Here is a 16,421-nt window from a genome sequence, read left to right as displayed (position 1 = left end):
CTGACTGTAGAAATGTGAGGCTTATGAGGAGCTGCTCGACCATCGTAACCTATTCTTTTTGACTCCCTACGTACATCATTGCTCTAGTTCAGTGGTTCCCAACCTTTCTTAGACCATCACTCCTGCGTAAAATCAGACATTAGCTAGAGCCCTGTCCCCCACATTATTAGAGTGAATGACGAAGGACTCCGATATATATATATATATATATATATATATATATATATATATAATGCCCGGCAGCTCTACCTACGGTACGGGTGAAAACTGGCCAACGGCTTCGGAGGCAGACGAAGTTGATTGGCATCATCTCGACGGCAAGGAAGGCGGAAGAACCACTGTGGGAAGATTGGTCTCCTCGCTCTGGGAAGGCAATCAGTCTACGGGAGGAAACCCTAGATAAACCTACCGGAGCTCACCTCGGTAGTCGCCTGGTCCCCCAAGACAATATTCAGCTAAAGTATGGAGAACAAACTCACGGAAGTTACTACCCCAGGTAGTATCAAATCCACCTCCGCCTTTGCCGGTGGGCCTTTGGATTCTGGGGAGCCCACACCAACATGCTTTGAGAACAAGTCGGAGCGTCCTCGAACCACCAGCAGTAAAATCAGACTCAACAACAGAACTGCTTTGCCACATTCAACATCAACTCGCTACTCAAAATAGGCAAACTGAAACATTTAACAGACACAATGACGCTCCACGAGATACTGCTCACAGCAATACAGGAAACCAGGTATACAGATGAACATGCCTTTCATTCAGAGGGCTATCGCATTTTTAAAGGAAAGGTAGGACGTAAGAAAGTGAAGAATATTCCACACCTGGGGACCGGGTTCGTTGTAAGCCGTAAGATGCTCGATTCAGTAACTAAATTCAGCTCTCCCAATAATCGAGTGTCTACTAATGTTCAGCCGACCGGAGTGACCGAGCGGTTCTAGGCGCTACAGTCTGGAACCGCGTGACCGCTACGGTCGCAGGTTCAAATCCTACCTCGGACATGGATGTTTGTGATGTCCTTAGGTTAGTTAGATTTAAGTAATTCTATGTTCTAGGGGATTGATGACAGTCCCATAGTGCTCAGAGCCATTTGAATTTGAACCTGAACTCGGTTTAGCTGTGGTTGTTCTTTCCCATTTCCACTTCACATCACCAAACAGTCGACGTGGGCAGCTTTAGAAGGTTAGAAGGGATGAAAGGTCTCTGATGCATCTGCTACTCAGTTCAACGTTCGAAATCACTGAGGTCTCCTGACCCACTCATTCCGCTATCACTGCTTCTCTACGGACAACACAGTACTGCCCGCCTCTTTTTATACTGGCGGTTTCGCCTCTCGTGACATACACCTACCAGTCAATTTTGCTTTACGTGGAGGTGTCCCGATACTACTGGTCAGTTAGTGTGACTGAAAGTTTGACACGCTGTACGATGTCTGCAGAGCTCTGAAGATGATGATAGAATTTTGCGTCTTGTTCCTAATGCAACGGCTGTGTTGTTGAAACCTGTGGCTGCAATGTTTCAAGAGATGGTTTCACGTATCTCAGTAAGCTCCACACATTGAGCTGGCTGGTCTAGGGTGCCCCCTAAGTTACTCAGCCAAGAAAAGACAATAAAAAAGCTATGACTGCATTGAATATGTCCCTGTATTTACCGTGAAATATCCGAAAGTTTATTATATTTTCCGGTTACGGATCCTCCAATACTTAAATTAAGTGCTTTGAAGAGAAAATTATTTATTTTCTCAGGGTAGCCAGTCACAAAACTGCTTCCAAACTCGTACTCTAATAACAACTACAAATCTCTGGTGCACTGTCCAAGAATTTCTATTTGAAATTCAGCTGTAATTTCTCATACGACATTCAGATTAAAAATTTATTGATACATCGATCCCAAGACATTCTGTTACTAAGTCCTGATATATAATGTTTTAAATAGCCTACATTTCCTCAGTTTTTATATGTTTTGATACTCTCCCAAAATAACACACAGTCCTTTGCTTGGGTTGCAAACGGCTTCTGCGTAATAAACCACGCGGAGCTACGACACGTAGTAGGAAAGGCCTGTTTCATTTCATCAGAATAGCCTATCCAAACTGCCAATAATATCGATATCGTTAAGACGTACACTTTTGATTGTCGGCGATCTCTTTGCTCTCATCAAAAGGCATTTTTGTAACACTTTTACAAGATCGTCGGAAACACGTACACTTAACCTCAGACACTGGTGATTTAATTAAGACTGTCCGAGTGTAGCCCGCACAGTGTGTTTTCCTGGTTCCAGAACGCGGGGACGAACACTTCTCTGATTGGTCGATTCTACTGGCGGCAAGTAGAAGTTGTATCTGTTTTCACGTTGCCTAAAAATTCTCCTAACTGATCGAAACAAAAAATTTATGTGTAATGTATATAATTGTTGAAATATTATTTCCAAAATGCCAAACGAACTTTCAGCGACCACGTCTTTGCTCGTTGTATGGGCCGGCGTAAAGATACACACATTTTTACCTTTTACTCAGTGCAAGCGACTCACTCTACTATTACAAAACTTTATTTCGCGCGCTCAGACATTCTTAATTGGTGAAAAATTCAAGATTCGATCTTCCCGCGCAATACGCATTCATTCCAGGCACATTCTAATAAGACTCCAAGCTGCAGCTTGTCTTAATTACGGGAAATTTTCTGTTTCAGGGCAATTTTAGTATCTCCTAAACTAAGAAAGATTCTGACATGAAATTAATACGATACATTCATATTTTTACAGAATTGCAGAGTACAAAGTTTCATTATCACTGCTTCCTAGGAACGAGCACTGGTGGAGTCACAGCATGTCCTAAAGTATGTTTTGGCTGCTTGCTACATGCACGCACGCTGCTGCAGGCCAGATGCCGATTGCAAAATGGTTCAAATGGCCCTGAGCACTATGGGACTTAACATCTGAGGTCATCAGTCCCCTAGACTTAGAACTACGTAAACCTAACTAACCTAAAGGCATCACACACATCCATGCCCGAGGCAAGATTCGAACCTCCGACCGTAGCAGCCGCGTGGTTCCGGACTGAAGGGCTTAGAACCGCTCGGCCACAACGGCCGGCTTCTCTCTAGGACTGAAGTCTTCTTTGTGGAGCGTTTGCAGTCGCTGCCGATGATGCGGATAGAGTACATGCAGGGTCCATGAATTCATGAGGTTGTCTCCATATACCCGTACACGTCCATCCGCTGGACACAATTTGCAACGAGACTCGTCCGACCAGGCACATTTTTCCAGTCAACAATCCAGTGTCGGTATTGACGGGTCCAGGCGAGGCGTAAAGCCTTGTGTCGTGCAGTCTTCGTCTCGGAAAGCCCATATCGATGATGTTTCGTTGAATGGTTCACACTCTGACACTTGTTGATGGCCCAGCACTGAAATCTACAGCAATTTGCGGAAGGGTTGCACTTCTGTCACATGAACGATTCTCTTCAGTCATCGCTGGTCCTGTTCTTGCAGGACCTTTTTGGCCGGAGATTTGATGTTTTACCGAATTCCTGGTATTCACGGTGTTGTTGATGTTGTGGTCTTCAGTCCTGAGACTGGTTTGATGCAGCTCTCTATGCTCCTTCATCTCCCAGTATTTACTGCAACCTACATCCTTCTGAATCTGCTTAGTGTATTCATCTCTTGGTCTCCCTCTCTGATATATGTCTTATAGCGACACCAGAGACATTACTACCTCAGAAGTTAAGTCCCGTAGTGCTCAGAGCCATTTGAACCTTCCTGGTGATGCTGACAAAGTTTTATGAATTTATTTGTAAAAGTATAAACGGAGGAAATTAAAATGTCCTGTGATGCCTCTCCTGCTCCAAGTGGGCCCTTGACGCCCCCGTCAGTTGCTGTTACCTCGTTCCTGACGAGACGGCAGTCGCCGTACTAAAAGCCATCTCTATTTCCCCTGCTTTGTTTCAGAGATGCGCCGCGCCAGAGCCACTCGTCGCCCCTGCGTACGTGCCGCGTCGCCGCCAGGGGAGTGGAGCAGTCGGAAACGCTGGCCGCTCTTCGGTGCTGCGCACAGTGGCGGCTAACCAGCCGACAGCGGCGGATGCCGACAACAGCCGGCCGGTTGTCAGGTACGTCGGCAGAGATGGGGACACCTCCCCGCCGGGGTCTGCCCCACGCGCCGACGACACGCCAGCGGAGACGCCCGCAGCGCTCGATCCACTGCTGTTACTGTGCCAGGCGGCCCAGCAGCAGGGCTACGAGAGCTTATCGGAAACTGAAGAAAATGAGCAACAGGTGGCCGTGGGCCCCGAGGTACACGCAGGAGAACCGTCGTTCGCAGATACTTCGCCAGAGAGCACAGACGCTGGGCAGTACGGAGAAAGTGTGGACGGGCATCGCGAACTGCCCGTGGAAGAGCACCACGAATTGTCTGTGCAACAACAACACGAACTGCCCGTGGAAGAGCAACACGAACTGCCCTCGCAACAGCATCACGAATTGCCCGTAGGAGAGCATCACGAACCACCTGTCCAAGAGAGCCACGAGCTGCCCGCTTCGAGTACAATCCCGATCGCGATGAGAGTGAACGGCTTGGAAGTGAGTTGCCAGTTCAGGCAGCTGGACCTTACAGGAACAGCCCTGCTTCCAGCGGACGGCGTCGCCGGCCAGGGCGCGTTGACGGTGGCAGTCGCCCCGGTCTACGAAGAGTCGGGCGTCCCCCAGCCGCCAACAGAGAAGTTCATCTTCCTGTACCCCGATCCGTCATCAGTGTTCGAGGCGCCAGTGCCGCAAGTTGCCGTCCCCGCCACCGGGCAGAGCGACAGCAGCGCCCTGTGCCAGTACAGCGGCGGTGAGGCGCACCAGCGCTCAGAGTGGCAGCTGAAGGCGATCGAGTTCAACAACCCGGACAGCATGATGGCCTGCTACGAGAGGGACGACAAAGCCCGGCCCCCGGACAGCGGCAGGGACTCACCGTTTTTGAAATGCTCGGTGCAGCACGGCAAACGCGCGCTCCATTTGGACTGCGACTTGGAGAAGTGCTGCAAGTCGAGCGACGATCACAGCTACGCGGCCCAAACACTGTCGGTCGGCGATTCCACCGCGCAGCTCTCCGAAATAGTGGAGGCGTCCCCGTCGGTCGCCCTTCAGGAGCTAGCGCCGACCGAATGTCCTCAAAGTGCCGAAGGCGAATCACAGAAACCTGACGAAGAGGCAGATGTAACGATAGCTACCCCCGATTCCACTGGAGAAACTCTGACAGCTGGAGCACGAGCTCACCTGCCTGAAGGTCCAGTCCGGGAAGAAACAGTGCTGTGTACGTCTGAAGTTGAGCCCAACAGTGACACTACAGAAAGCGACGTCAACAGCCGTGCAACGGCTGCACCGGATGCAGTCGTGACCACAGTAACCTCACAGGACGGAACGGCAGGGGAGAACTCGAAAACACCAGATGACAGATTGGACGACTCCGCGCCGAATGACTGCCACACGAACGGCGAAGTGAGGAATGCCGCCACGGCGCCGCTCGGAAGACGAAGAAAGAACCCGGTGCGCCGTCACATCCTTCCCGCCACACCGCCCGCCGGTCGCAAACCCGTGGGCAGGAAACGCGCGGCAGCGGCACCGCCAGACGCCGCCGTCGTCAGAAGAGGGCGAAAGAAGCGCGCCGCGCAGCCCGACCCTCCCGAGGAGCCAGAGAAGCAGCACGCCCGAGCAAACGCGTACACCGCCCAGGAGCTCATCCTGCCGGAGCAAGTTGCCAAGGCTGCTTCGGAGAGACCCAACGGAGTCTCCAACACCGGTTCTACACTGAGAAGGGTAAGCACGAGTAACTTCGCAAGTTCTCCTAAACGATTTCACGTTACATACGTTCAGAAACTCCCCTTCATAACAGTACTTACAGTAATACTGTTCGTAAAGGACAGTTTTTAAACACTTGGGCGAAGAATCGCACTAAGAGTCTAATACTTTTCTTGTCAGTGCTGTTTTTCTGGTGTCGTGGGGTTTCCTACCGTGGGCTTTTCTACCGCGTGGTTTCCTACGAGCAGTGGCACACTAAACATGTCAGACGCCCGGGTTGGCAAAACAAATCGAGGCACCCTTTGCTGCCCCCTTCCACCTTCCTCACCACACAGTTTTTCTCCGAGAGTTTCAAACGCAAACGGAAAGAAGTCCCACATTGCTTACCATCTTCATTTTGTGTCGTGATAATTTACAAGGTATAACGTTATTTTACGTAACACCTAAAGTGACTGCTCTCGTAATCTCGTTACTATCATTACATGATTTCTGTTGTTCGAATCGATTATTTATCTTTCGCAACTAAGTCGGCCTAGAGCGAGCTGGGTGTATGAAAATGAATTTTTATTTCCTAAACCAAGAGGAAGGTCACTGTCTACATAAAACTTCGTTCAGTGCATGCTGGTGGGTACTTTACTTACGGATTTCAACAAAACCCACAGTGTTGCTCCGATCTTGATGAAATTTTGTACATTTGATCTTCAAAACATGGGGAACCGCACCGTCTAGGTGAAATTTCATATGGTGTGTGGCGGAGGGTGCCTTACAACAGAATTACACACCATTTGACTGATCAGCTTGGAAGTTGGCTCATGTATGTATGTTTTCGTGGGGAAGGCATTTACACAAAGCAACGTATGCTGGATGGCGGATGGTTGGCCTGCCTTTAAATAAATTCAACATAGTCTCGTCAATCAGCATGAAAGTTGGCAGATATATGTATTTTTTCATAGACGGGGAAAGAGAAGATGGCATGACGGAGGCGGAGATATACGGAGAGAGGAGAGCGTGATGGGGACGGGGAGGGGAGAAGAGGTGCATCCAGACAAGTGAGAGAAGCAGATTAAAAGAGAGAGGGAGCAGTAAACAGAGAAAGGGGGAAGGTGATGAATGACTGATGGAACACTGCAATAAATACATAAATTAGGGGTGTTATTGTGAATTTGATGCACTGTTAGAAAAAGGTGAATTTGATGTACTGTTAGAAAAAGCGGAGGAGGAGGTGGACAGAGTCGGGAAGATGGATAGAGAAGAGGATGGAGAGGAGGCGGAAGTGTTGTGAGAGAGGGGGAGGGGGCAGATGGAGGAGATGGAAAGAGAGACGGATGGGCGGAAGGAGGTGGATAGAGAGGCGAGATAGGACTAAATGGACAAGAGAGATAAGGGAAAAGGGGATGAACTGACATAAAACTGGGATGAATAAATATCCGGGCAACGCCGGGTTTGCAGTTAGTAATTAGAGATAAAAACTTGCGCGACAATGGGCGCGTTCATCTGAAAGAAATTAACACAATATTTCCCTATGGTTAGATGCGGCGTATAAAGTCTCGATAACTAGAGTGTTGTTCTTGATGTCTACAGATGATAAAATTCGTTGCTTAATACAGATGACTCCACCAAAGTTCATCTAGTTGGAATTGAATCTTTATAAAATGAACTACATAATAATCAGCCGAAAAATGCTCCTGTTGGAGGACAATAAAGGCAGATATGATCGTGTCTGACAGAAAAGTGGGCAACCAGCTGTCTTGAGTCCTCATTCCGCCTTCCACACCAAAAATTCTGGAAGCTTCACAGAACGAGTGACCATGTTATGTAAGAAATTTACCAAGCAAAATTTCAGTTACGTTGAGATAAAAATTCAATAAATAGCAGATTGTGTATTAGAACATTAGAAAAACCGTTAAGAGCATACTTTTGTGAATGAGATCCGCCAAATACAAATAATTATATCCGTATGACATATATGACGAAACTCCAGAATCGGAAAGTTAACTTTGCGAAATTATTGGTGCTGATCGACGACGACACTGCTTGAGAAACGGTGACAACACCTGCGACTGGGGCAGACCACCAGTGAGGCGAGGCTCAGTTCGCAAACACCTCGTTAGGGAACCGCTTACTCTGGACAGCTTCGCTACCTGCTGCACCCTTGTAGGAAACCCCACGTAGCCGTTTTTCTGGGGAACGCTGGGGGAGGCACACCCCTAAACTTTTTCGTCGGCAGAGTAATTTTTTTTACGATGCTGAGAACTTGGAAGAGTGTCAAACATTTATTTCACGGACGTAAATTTTTTATTTCATTTTTTCGTGTTGGTAACTGCAATACGAACGATAGCAGTGTTGGTGGGAAAAGCGATGTCACTGATTTTTCAAGCATTTCGAAGCTCAAATGAAACAGGCGATACCGAGAAACACCCAAACAAGAGAATGTGGTATCGAACACTTCAGTTTACATCACCTCAAATGAAGTTGGCGATTCCCATCAACCCCTGAACTATAAAAGAAAATGGTATGGTACACTTCAACTGACCTTTAGTACACCTCAAATGAAACAGGTGAGTCCAATCAACCCTCCGACATACAAAACGAGGAAATATTACCGAACACATGTTTTAACCTATATAATATCGCATATCCGTTTAGCACGACCATCGCCTTGCCCGCATCTCGTGGTCGTGCGGTAGCGTTCTCGCTTCCCGCGCCCGGGTTTACGGGTTCGATTCCCGGCGGCGTCTGGGATTTTCTCTGCCTCGTGGTGGCTGGGTGTTGTGTGTTGTCCTTAGGTTAGTTAGGTTTAAGTAGTTCAAAGTTCTAGGGGACTGATGACCATAGATGTTAAGTCCCATAGTGCTCAGAACCATTTGAATCATTTTTGAACGACCATCGCCCACTAAGACAGGGTGAGGGCACTACACGCTTGTCAAACAGGCTGCCAGCGATTCAGTTGTCGAGAACGGTTGCCGGAGCTTTCAAATGGAGTCGACTGAATAGTCCGACACCTTTTTTATTTTATTTTTTATGTAGACATGTTGATGACGTCATGGCTAAAAGCAGAAGGGTGTTATCCCATGCTTCAGTTATAAGTATTTTTCGCTGCATTATATCCAATGTCGTAGTACCCTCAAACTTATTTTTTAGAAAAAAGCACTGCTGATAACCATGCGCATAGGTGGAATACACATTGGCCGTCCGGCAGCCCCCGAAAGACTCCCACACAAACAACTTCCGAAGGACAATAGTGCAGACGGGCGGACCTCGTGGCTCATGCTCCACTTCATCTACATCTACATGACTGCTCTGCAATTCACATTTAAGTGCTTGGCAGAAGGTTCATCGAACCGCAATCATACTATCTCTCTACCATTCCATTCCCTAACAGCGCGCGGGAAAATCGAACACCTAAACCTTTCTGTTCGAGCTCTGATTTCTCTTATTTTATTTTCATGATCATTCCTACCTATGTAGGTTGGGCTCAACAAAATATTTTCGCATTCGGAAGAGAAAGTTGGTGACTGAAATTTCGTAAATAGATCTCGCCGCGACGAAAAACGTCTTTGCTTTAATGACTTCCATCCCAACTCGCGTATCATATCTGTCACACTCTCTCCCCTATTACGTGATAATACAAAACGAGCTGCCCTTTTTTGCACCCTTTCGATGTCCTCCGTCAATCCCACCTGGTAAGGATCCCACACCACGCAGCAATATTCTAACAGAGAACGAACGACTGTAGTGTAATCTGTCTCTTTAGTGGACTTGTTGCTTCTTCTAGGTGTCCTGCCAATGAAACGCAACCTTTGGCTCGCCTTCCCTACAATATTATCTATGTGGTCTTTCCAACTAAAGTTATTCGTAATTTTAACACCCAGCTACTTAGTTGAACTGACAGCCTTGAGAATTGTACTATTTATCGAGAAATCGAGTTCCAACGGATTTCGTTTGGAACTCATGTGGATCACCTCGCACTTATCGTTATTTAGCGTCAACTGCCACCTGCCACCCCATACATCAATCTTTTCTAAATCGCTTTGCAACTGATACTGGTCTTCGGATGACCTTACTAGACGGTAAATTACAGCATCATCTGCGAACAACCTAAGAGAACTGCTCAGATTGTCACCCAGGTCATTTATATAGATCAGGAACAGCAGAGGTCCCAGGACGCTTCCCTGAGGAACACCTGATATCACTTCAGTTTTACTCGATGATTTGCCGTCTATTACTACGAACTGCGACCTTCCTGACAGGAAATCACGAATCCAGTCGCACAACTGAGACGATACCCCATAGGCCCGCAGCTTGATTAGAAGTCGCTTGTGAGGAACGGTGTCAAAAGCTTTCCGGAAATCTAGAAATACGAAATCAACTTGAGATCCCCTGTCGATAGCGGCCATTACTTCGTGCGAATAAAGAGCTAGCGGTGGTCTCGTGGTTCTAGGCGCGCAGTCCGGAACGGTGCGACTGCTACGGTCGCAGGTTCGAATCCTACCTCGGGCGTGGATGTGTGTGATGTCCTTAGGTTAGTTAGGTTTAAGTAGTTCTAAGTTCTAGGGGACTGATGACCACAGCTGTTAAGTCCCATAGTGTTCAGAGCCATTTGAATCATTTTTGAAAGAGCTAGCTGCGTTGCACAAGAGCGATGTTTTCTGAAACCATGCTGATTACGTATCAATAGATCGTTCCCTTCGAGGTGATTCATGTTTGAATACAGTATATGCTCCAAAACCCTACTGCAAACCGACGTTAATGATATAGGTCTGTAGTTAGATGGATTACTCCTAGTACCCTTCTTAAACACTGGTGCGGCCTGCGCAATTTTCCAATCTGTGGGTACAGATCTATCGGTAAGCGAGCGGTTGTATATGAGTGCTAAGTAGGGAGCTATTGTATGAGCGTAATCTGAAAGGAACCTAATCGGTATACAATCTGGACCTGAAGACTTGCTCGTATCAAGCGATTTGAGTTGCTTCGCAACCCCTAAGGTATCTACTTTTAAGAAACTCATGCTAGCAGCTGTTCGTGTTTCAAATTCTGGAATATTCCATTCGTTTTCCCTGGTGAAGGAATTTCGGAAAACTGCGTTCAATAACTCCGCTTTAGCGGCACAGTCGTCGGTAACAGTGCCATCGGCACTGCGCAGCGAAGGTATTGACTGCGTCTTGCCGCTTGTGTACTTTATATACGACCAGAATTTCTTCGGATTTTCTACAAAATTTCGAGACAATGTTTCGTTGTGGAACCTATTAAAGGCATCTCGCATTGAAGTCCGTGCCAATTTCGCGCGTCTGTAAATTTTAGCCAATCTTCGGGATTTCGCGTTTTTCTGAACTTCGCATGCTTTTTCCGTTGCCTCTGCAACAGCGTTCGGACCTTTTTTCTGTATCACGGGGGATCCGTTCCATCTCTTACCAATTTATGTGGTATGAATCTCTCAATTGCTGTTGCTACTATATCTTTGAATTTGAGCCACATCTCGTCTACATTTGCATGGTCAGTTCGGAAGGAATGGAGATTGTCTCTTAGGAAGGCTTCTAGTGACACTTTACCCGCTTTTTTAAATAAAATTATTTTGCGTTTGTTTCTGGTGGATTTGGAAGAAACGGTATTGAGCCTAGCTACAACGACCTTGTGATCACTAATCCCTGTATCAGTCATGATGCTCTCTATCAGCTCTGGATTGTTTGTGGCTAAGAGGGCAAGTGTGTTTTCGCAACCATTTACAATTCGCGTGGGTTCGTGGACTAATTGCTCGAAATAATTTTCGGAGAAAGCATTTAGGACAATCTCGGAAGATGATTTCTGCCTATCACCGGTTCTGAACAAGTATTTATGCCAACATATTGAGGGAAGGTTGAAGTCCCCACCAACTATAACCGTATGAGTGGGGTATTTATTTGTTACGAGACTCAAATTTTCTCTGAACTGTTCCGCAACTATATCATCGGAGTCTGGGGGTCGGTAGAAGGAGCCAATTATTAACTTAGTTCGGCTGTTAAGTATAACCTCCACCCATTCCAATTCGCACGGAGTATCTACTTCACTACAAGATAAACCACTACTGACAGACACAAACACTCCACCACCAATTCTGCCTAATCTATCTTTCCTGAACACCGTCTGAGACTTCGTAAAAATTTCTTGCCTTTATATAAAAACAAAACAATCGACTGCATTATTGAATTTGATATTTACAAAATAACAATTACAAGTCATGAAATAATTTTGGTTACATGTATCAAAAAGTAGGCCATGTATTGCCCTATGAGTTGTAACTTATAGGACAAGTTTACATGCTTCCACGCACGATTCCAAAGAATATAAAGTACAATAATATAAATTAAATTTTAGTTAATTATAACCCAATTACTTTGAAAAAATATAACGAACAGTATTTCGGTTTGCTCTCAAGCAGAGCTATCATTTAGGTGATCATAATGAATAAATGTTGTAGCCTTTCAGAAATAGGGAAGAGATAAATTTTTTCAAGAATATGTGGGGGCAACATGACTGCACAGTTCACATCACGAAATTTCAAAGTTGGATTGTTAACAAACGGCTTATTCCCCTTAGTTCCTAATATGAACCGGGTAGTATATTAATGTGAAATTTAATCTGAGATAACAAAATCATTTGTCCTAATTTTTTAAAGGGCAGTTTACTACTGAAACTGTGTGTAGACATAACAGTATAAAGTCCAGAAAGTTAAAAATTCGAGCTAAAATGACCGCTTCAGAGGATGTTGACACGAGGAAGGAATTTCAGATAAGGATGTGAAGGTAGTCCCATTTCAGCGTGCACTAAAAAAAATCCGATTTTTTCCAGATTTCCCAGTTAAAAAATACGTTTTCCCCGGTGAAAATACACTTTTTCCCGGATGAAAGTACACTAAACCCCGGGAGAAGGTAAGTCTTTATCGTGTTAGGTGACAATATATTTTCCCTCGGTGCTGTAAAACTTTCTACTTTTTCAATGGTAATAGAAGTCTACACCAGAGTAGAATTCCCGGCGCTTCCGGGAATGAAACCCAACGAAAAACAAGGCAATTTTGAAAGACCTGTGCGCGGCAACATGTACATTGCGGCGTACCTTCGTATTACGAAAGTATAAATATGAATTCCGCTAAATACATGATGGTAACTTCCGAAGCACTGAGATCGAGACTGGACTACGCGATGCGCTTTTGTCATCCAGTCATAGCTCATATCACGTGATCTCGCCAGCCAATGACAGCAGATATTAAAAGAATAGGACGTGATATAGGTAATCTAGCAACTTCACAGTAAAACAGCGCGAGCTTACAAATACTAAAAGTTAATAGTTTAAATTAATGAAACATACAGCATAGCTATAATTGTATTAGTCGTCAAATTTTTTTGCTGTTTTTCCGATAGGTGTGGTTAGGCAGGATCTTAAAAGTACACCTTCTATCGCAGCTGCTGAAGAATTCTGACAAGCACAATTATAAATTTAATTGCTGTGCACCTAACATTTCGTGGGTTACTTAACTGAATAAATGTTCCGTCGTGCATTGCATAGTTTGGAATCCATGAAGGAAGTAAAATAAATATTAATAACTAACTTCGAAGCTTGCTCTCTTTTAGCATGTGTTATCCTCTAAGATACACTAAACACATAGTAAAGTTTTAACAAATTACATAAATGGGTGGTTTCTGCGTTTTTTGAGTGGCTGATCCTCAAAGTGTTAAATTTTGAATGAGAGCCTAAAGCTCCATGAGATAAGAAATTCATCTACACATAACACAATTCATCCTAAGAAAAAGGAAATTTACTTCGAAAGTAACTTCTTTTTTACAAAAAAATAGAAAAAAATACTTGCTTCGACTAGGGTGAGGGTGAGCGAGAGGCACAGTGCATGCTATTAATTGTGTGTTGATGGGCAGGTGATATTTGCTGCAGGCGACTTTATGTCCACAACCACAACTACAGCTATTCACCTCTTACAATATCGGTTGAGAGCGAATATTAAATTTTAAATTGATTTTTAACATTTGTTTTACGGTAGGGATTGTGCGTGGTGACATAAAAAATAGAAAATAAAAAAAAATTGACGCCATATTTATCATTGCTTAGTTTTGTAAGGACCTGGTACGAAACGGTACATTACGGGACAGTTGATTTACAACTCTCTTCTAACATACAGACGTTTGCTGAATAATGTCGCTTTTCTTTAATAACAAGAAATTACTCTTCTAACGTACAGACGTTTGCTGAATAATGTCGCTTTTCTTTAATAACAAGAAATTACTAGTAAATAGCAAAAGACCAGACCTTTTGCAGACAAACTTGGTATACCTGCCCAACAAAACAGAGTTTTGTTCCCTATACTTTCGGCCAAATGAGTGAATGTGGAACTTAGGAAACCTATATCGAATGTAAGAGCTACATTATTTAACGTACCAAATAAGTCACCCCAAATGTCGCTTGAGGAAAAACCACATAGACGAAATGATTAATCGTCAAAAGCAATAAACCGTTTTCCAGCACAGAAGAAACCAATTCCACAATTGTGCCAAAAATTCTCAACATTCACTTTTGAACTAAAAGTAATTACATTCACAACAATATTCATGTATTAGACGGTCGAGTGAAGTGTAAGAATGGGCGAATCATTAGACTTCATAAATTTTTTTGTAAGGGTCAATGATAGTGAATGTCATAACAGTTGACAACAGAAATAGATGCTTCTCAAGCATGAAATTGTTTTTGTATTTTCTTGCATTCAGAGGAGTTAGCTGCAAATATATACATATTCGAAAGTAACAATATTATGAAATGGCTAGTTGCTACTCATCATGTAGCGGAGATGCTGAGTTGCATATAGGAACTACAAAAACACTATCGGAAAATGAACTTCGTCGGACACACACACACACACACACACACACACACACATACCTGAATGCAGTCTCTGGCTCCTGAGGTCTCACCAGGCTGCGGTCATTGTGTGTGTGTTTTATCTCCGACGAAGGTCTTGTCGTTCAAATTTTTTGTTGTTCCTATCTGCGACACAGCATCTCCGGTTATAATGATTAGCAATGATCCTTTTCATAATGTTGTTACATTCCATCCTGAATTTTCTATTGTTGATATTCGATAGTATTTCTTCATAAATAAGTTGCAGCTTATGTCGGTGAATCGGTGTGGTTAGGATGTTTTTAAATGTATTCCACGATAATTCACGTCTCGTAGTAATTTAATAATACATGGAAAGCAAAAATGTAACAGCTATTTCGTTGATGATAACTAAAAACAATCATTATCCTTACGACGCATGTGATTCTGATTTGCCACCGCTTGGAGCGCTAGTATAGCTCCAGCTGTCAAATGGGAAGTATTTTCACGCCAGAGAGTGTAGTGAGTGTATGTATTAGACCATAGACAACATAGATTGCAAATAACGTCACCAAAAACACAGCCTACTTTAGACCGAAACTAACATCTAAGTCTCGTGACTATGGGACTTAATATCTGAGGTCATCAGTCCTCCGAGACTTAGAACTACTCAAACCTAACTAACCTAAAGACATAGCACACATCCATGCCCGAAGCAGGGATTCGAACCTGCGACCGCAGCAGCAGCGTGGTTCCGGACTGAAGCGTCTATAACCGCTCGGCCACATAGGCCGGCTGAGTATGTCATTACGTATTTATAGTGAACAATTTATAATATTTTTGTTACAGATCAATTGTTTACTAGATTCAGAAGTAAAGACCTTGACATATGGCCAGCTAAGTCTTCTTTTGTATCCTACAGATAAGGTAAAGTGACGAAAACCTCGGATAAATTCTAGTGTCCAATTCCATTCATCTGCTTTGAGCAATGACATCATACCTAAGGCAAAGACGCTACGTATAATCAATTTATGAAAGCAACAGGTCATATTGTGTATGTGCGTACAAATGTAGCATACGATAAAATTACAATGACATTCACGCAGTTATTTACGTATTCATGAATTACATCGAAGAAGGTAACGGAAACAATTAAGAACAAGAATTAAAACAAATTTTCATCTCTGGTAAGAAGTATTCTCGTAATTTATGCGGCTAGAGAAGCACAGAGAACCTTTAAATTGCATTACGGTAAGGCACATTGTGAAGTCATACTGTTATAAAATAGCTTTAATTTTATGTTAATTATTGAATCTAACGGGAGAAGCGCAGGAAAGTTGGGGTTTTGACTGGGGGAGAAACTAGAATGTATGAAACGGGAAAATTAAACGAATCACAACAAATACAAAGGAGTAGCACAAAATGTGGAGAAACCGACACACTGGATCCTAAAAGAAAAGCCAGTGCATGACAAACGAATATCTACAAAAAATAAAGAATATTGGAATCGATAACTGTAATTAACCTCTGTAGGTAAATTGCAGTTGCAGTTTCCAAGGGTTTCATGATTCACATGTAAATTATTTTTGCAGTTGCTCGAACAGTCCACGGGTATACTGCCGGTTTATAGTGTCCAACGGGCACAATATTTCGGCGATCAGACATGTCTCCATCGTCAGGAGCGCTGACGAACTGAGCTCCCGCGGGCGGGCGGCCGTTTTAAATGGCATCGTTGGCCGGGAGGCCCCTAGTTGGGGAGGAAACCAATGCTGCTTTCGAAATTGTTATTT

At 44.3% G+C, this 16,421-nt stretch overlaps 1 protein-coding gene across 8 annotated transcripts in view; it reads left to right on the top strand.

Moving 5' to 3' along the window:
- Window positions 1-16,421, top strand: part of LOC126278050 (uncharacterized) — a 420,814-nt gene that overhangs the window by 321,220 nt on the left and 83,173 nt on the right. For all 8 annotated transcript variants that reach the window (XM_049977851.1, XM_049977854.1, XM_049977849.1 and 5 more), the window contains one exon: window positions 3,943-5,793. In XM_049977851.1, coding sequence (XP_049833808.1) covers window positions 3,943-5,793 — 1,851 coding nt within the window. The remainder of the gene's footprint in view (window positions 1-3,942; window positions 5,794-16,421) is intronic.

Source organism: Schistocerca gregaria, chromosome 6 (genome assembly GCF_023897955.1).
Source record: "Schistocerca gregaria isolate iqSchGreg1 chromosome 6, iqSchGreg1.2, whole genome shotgun sequence".
Lineage (NCBI taxonomy): Eukaryota > Metazoa > Arthropoda > Insecta > Orthoptera > Acrididae > Schistocerca > Schistocerca gregaria.
This window is presented reverse-complemented; position numbering and strand designations above follow the sequence as displayed.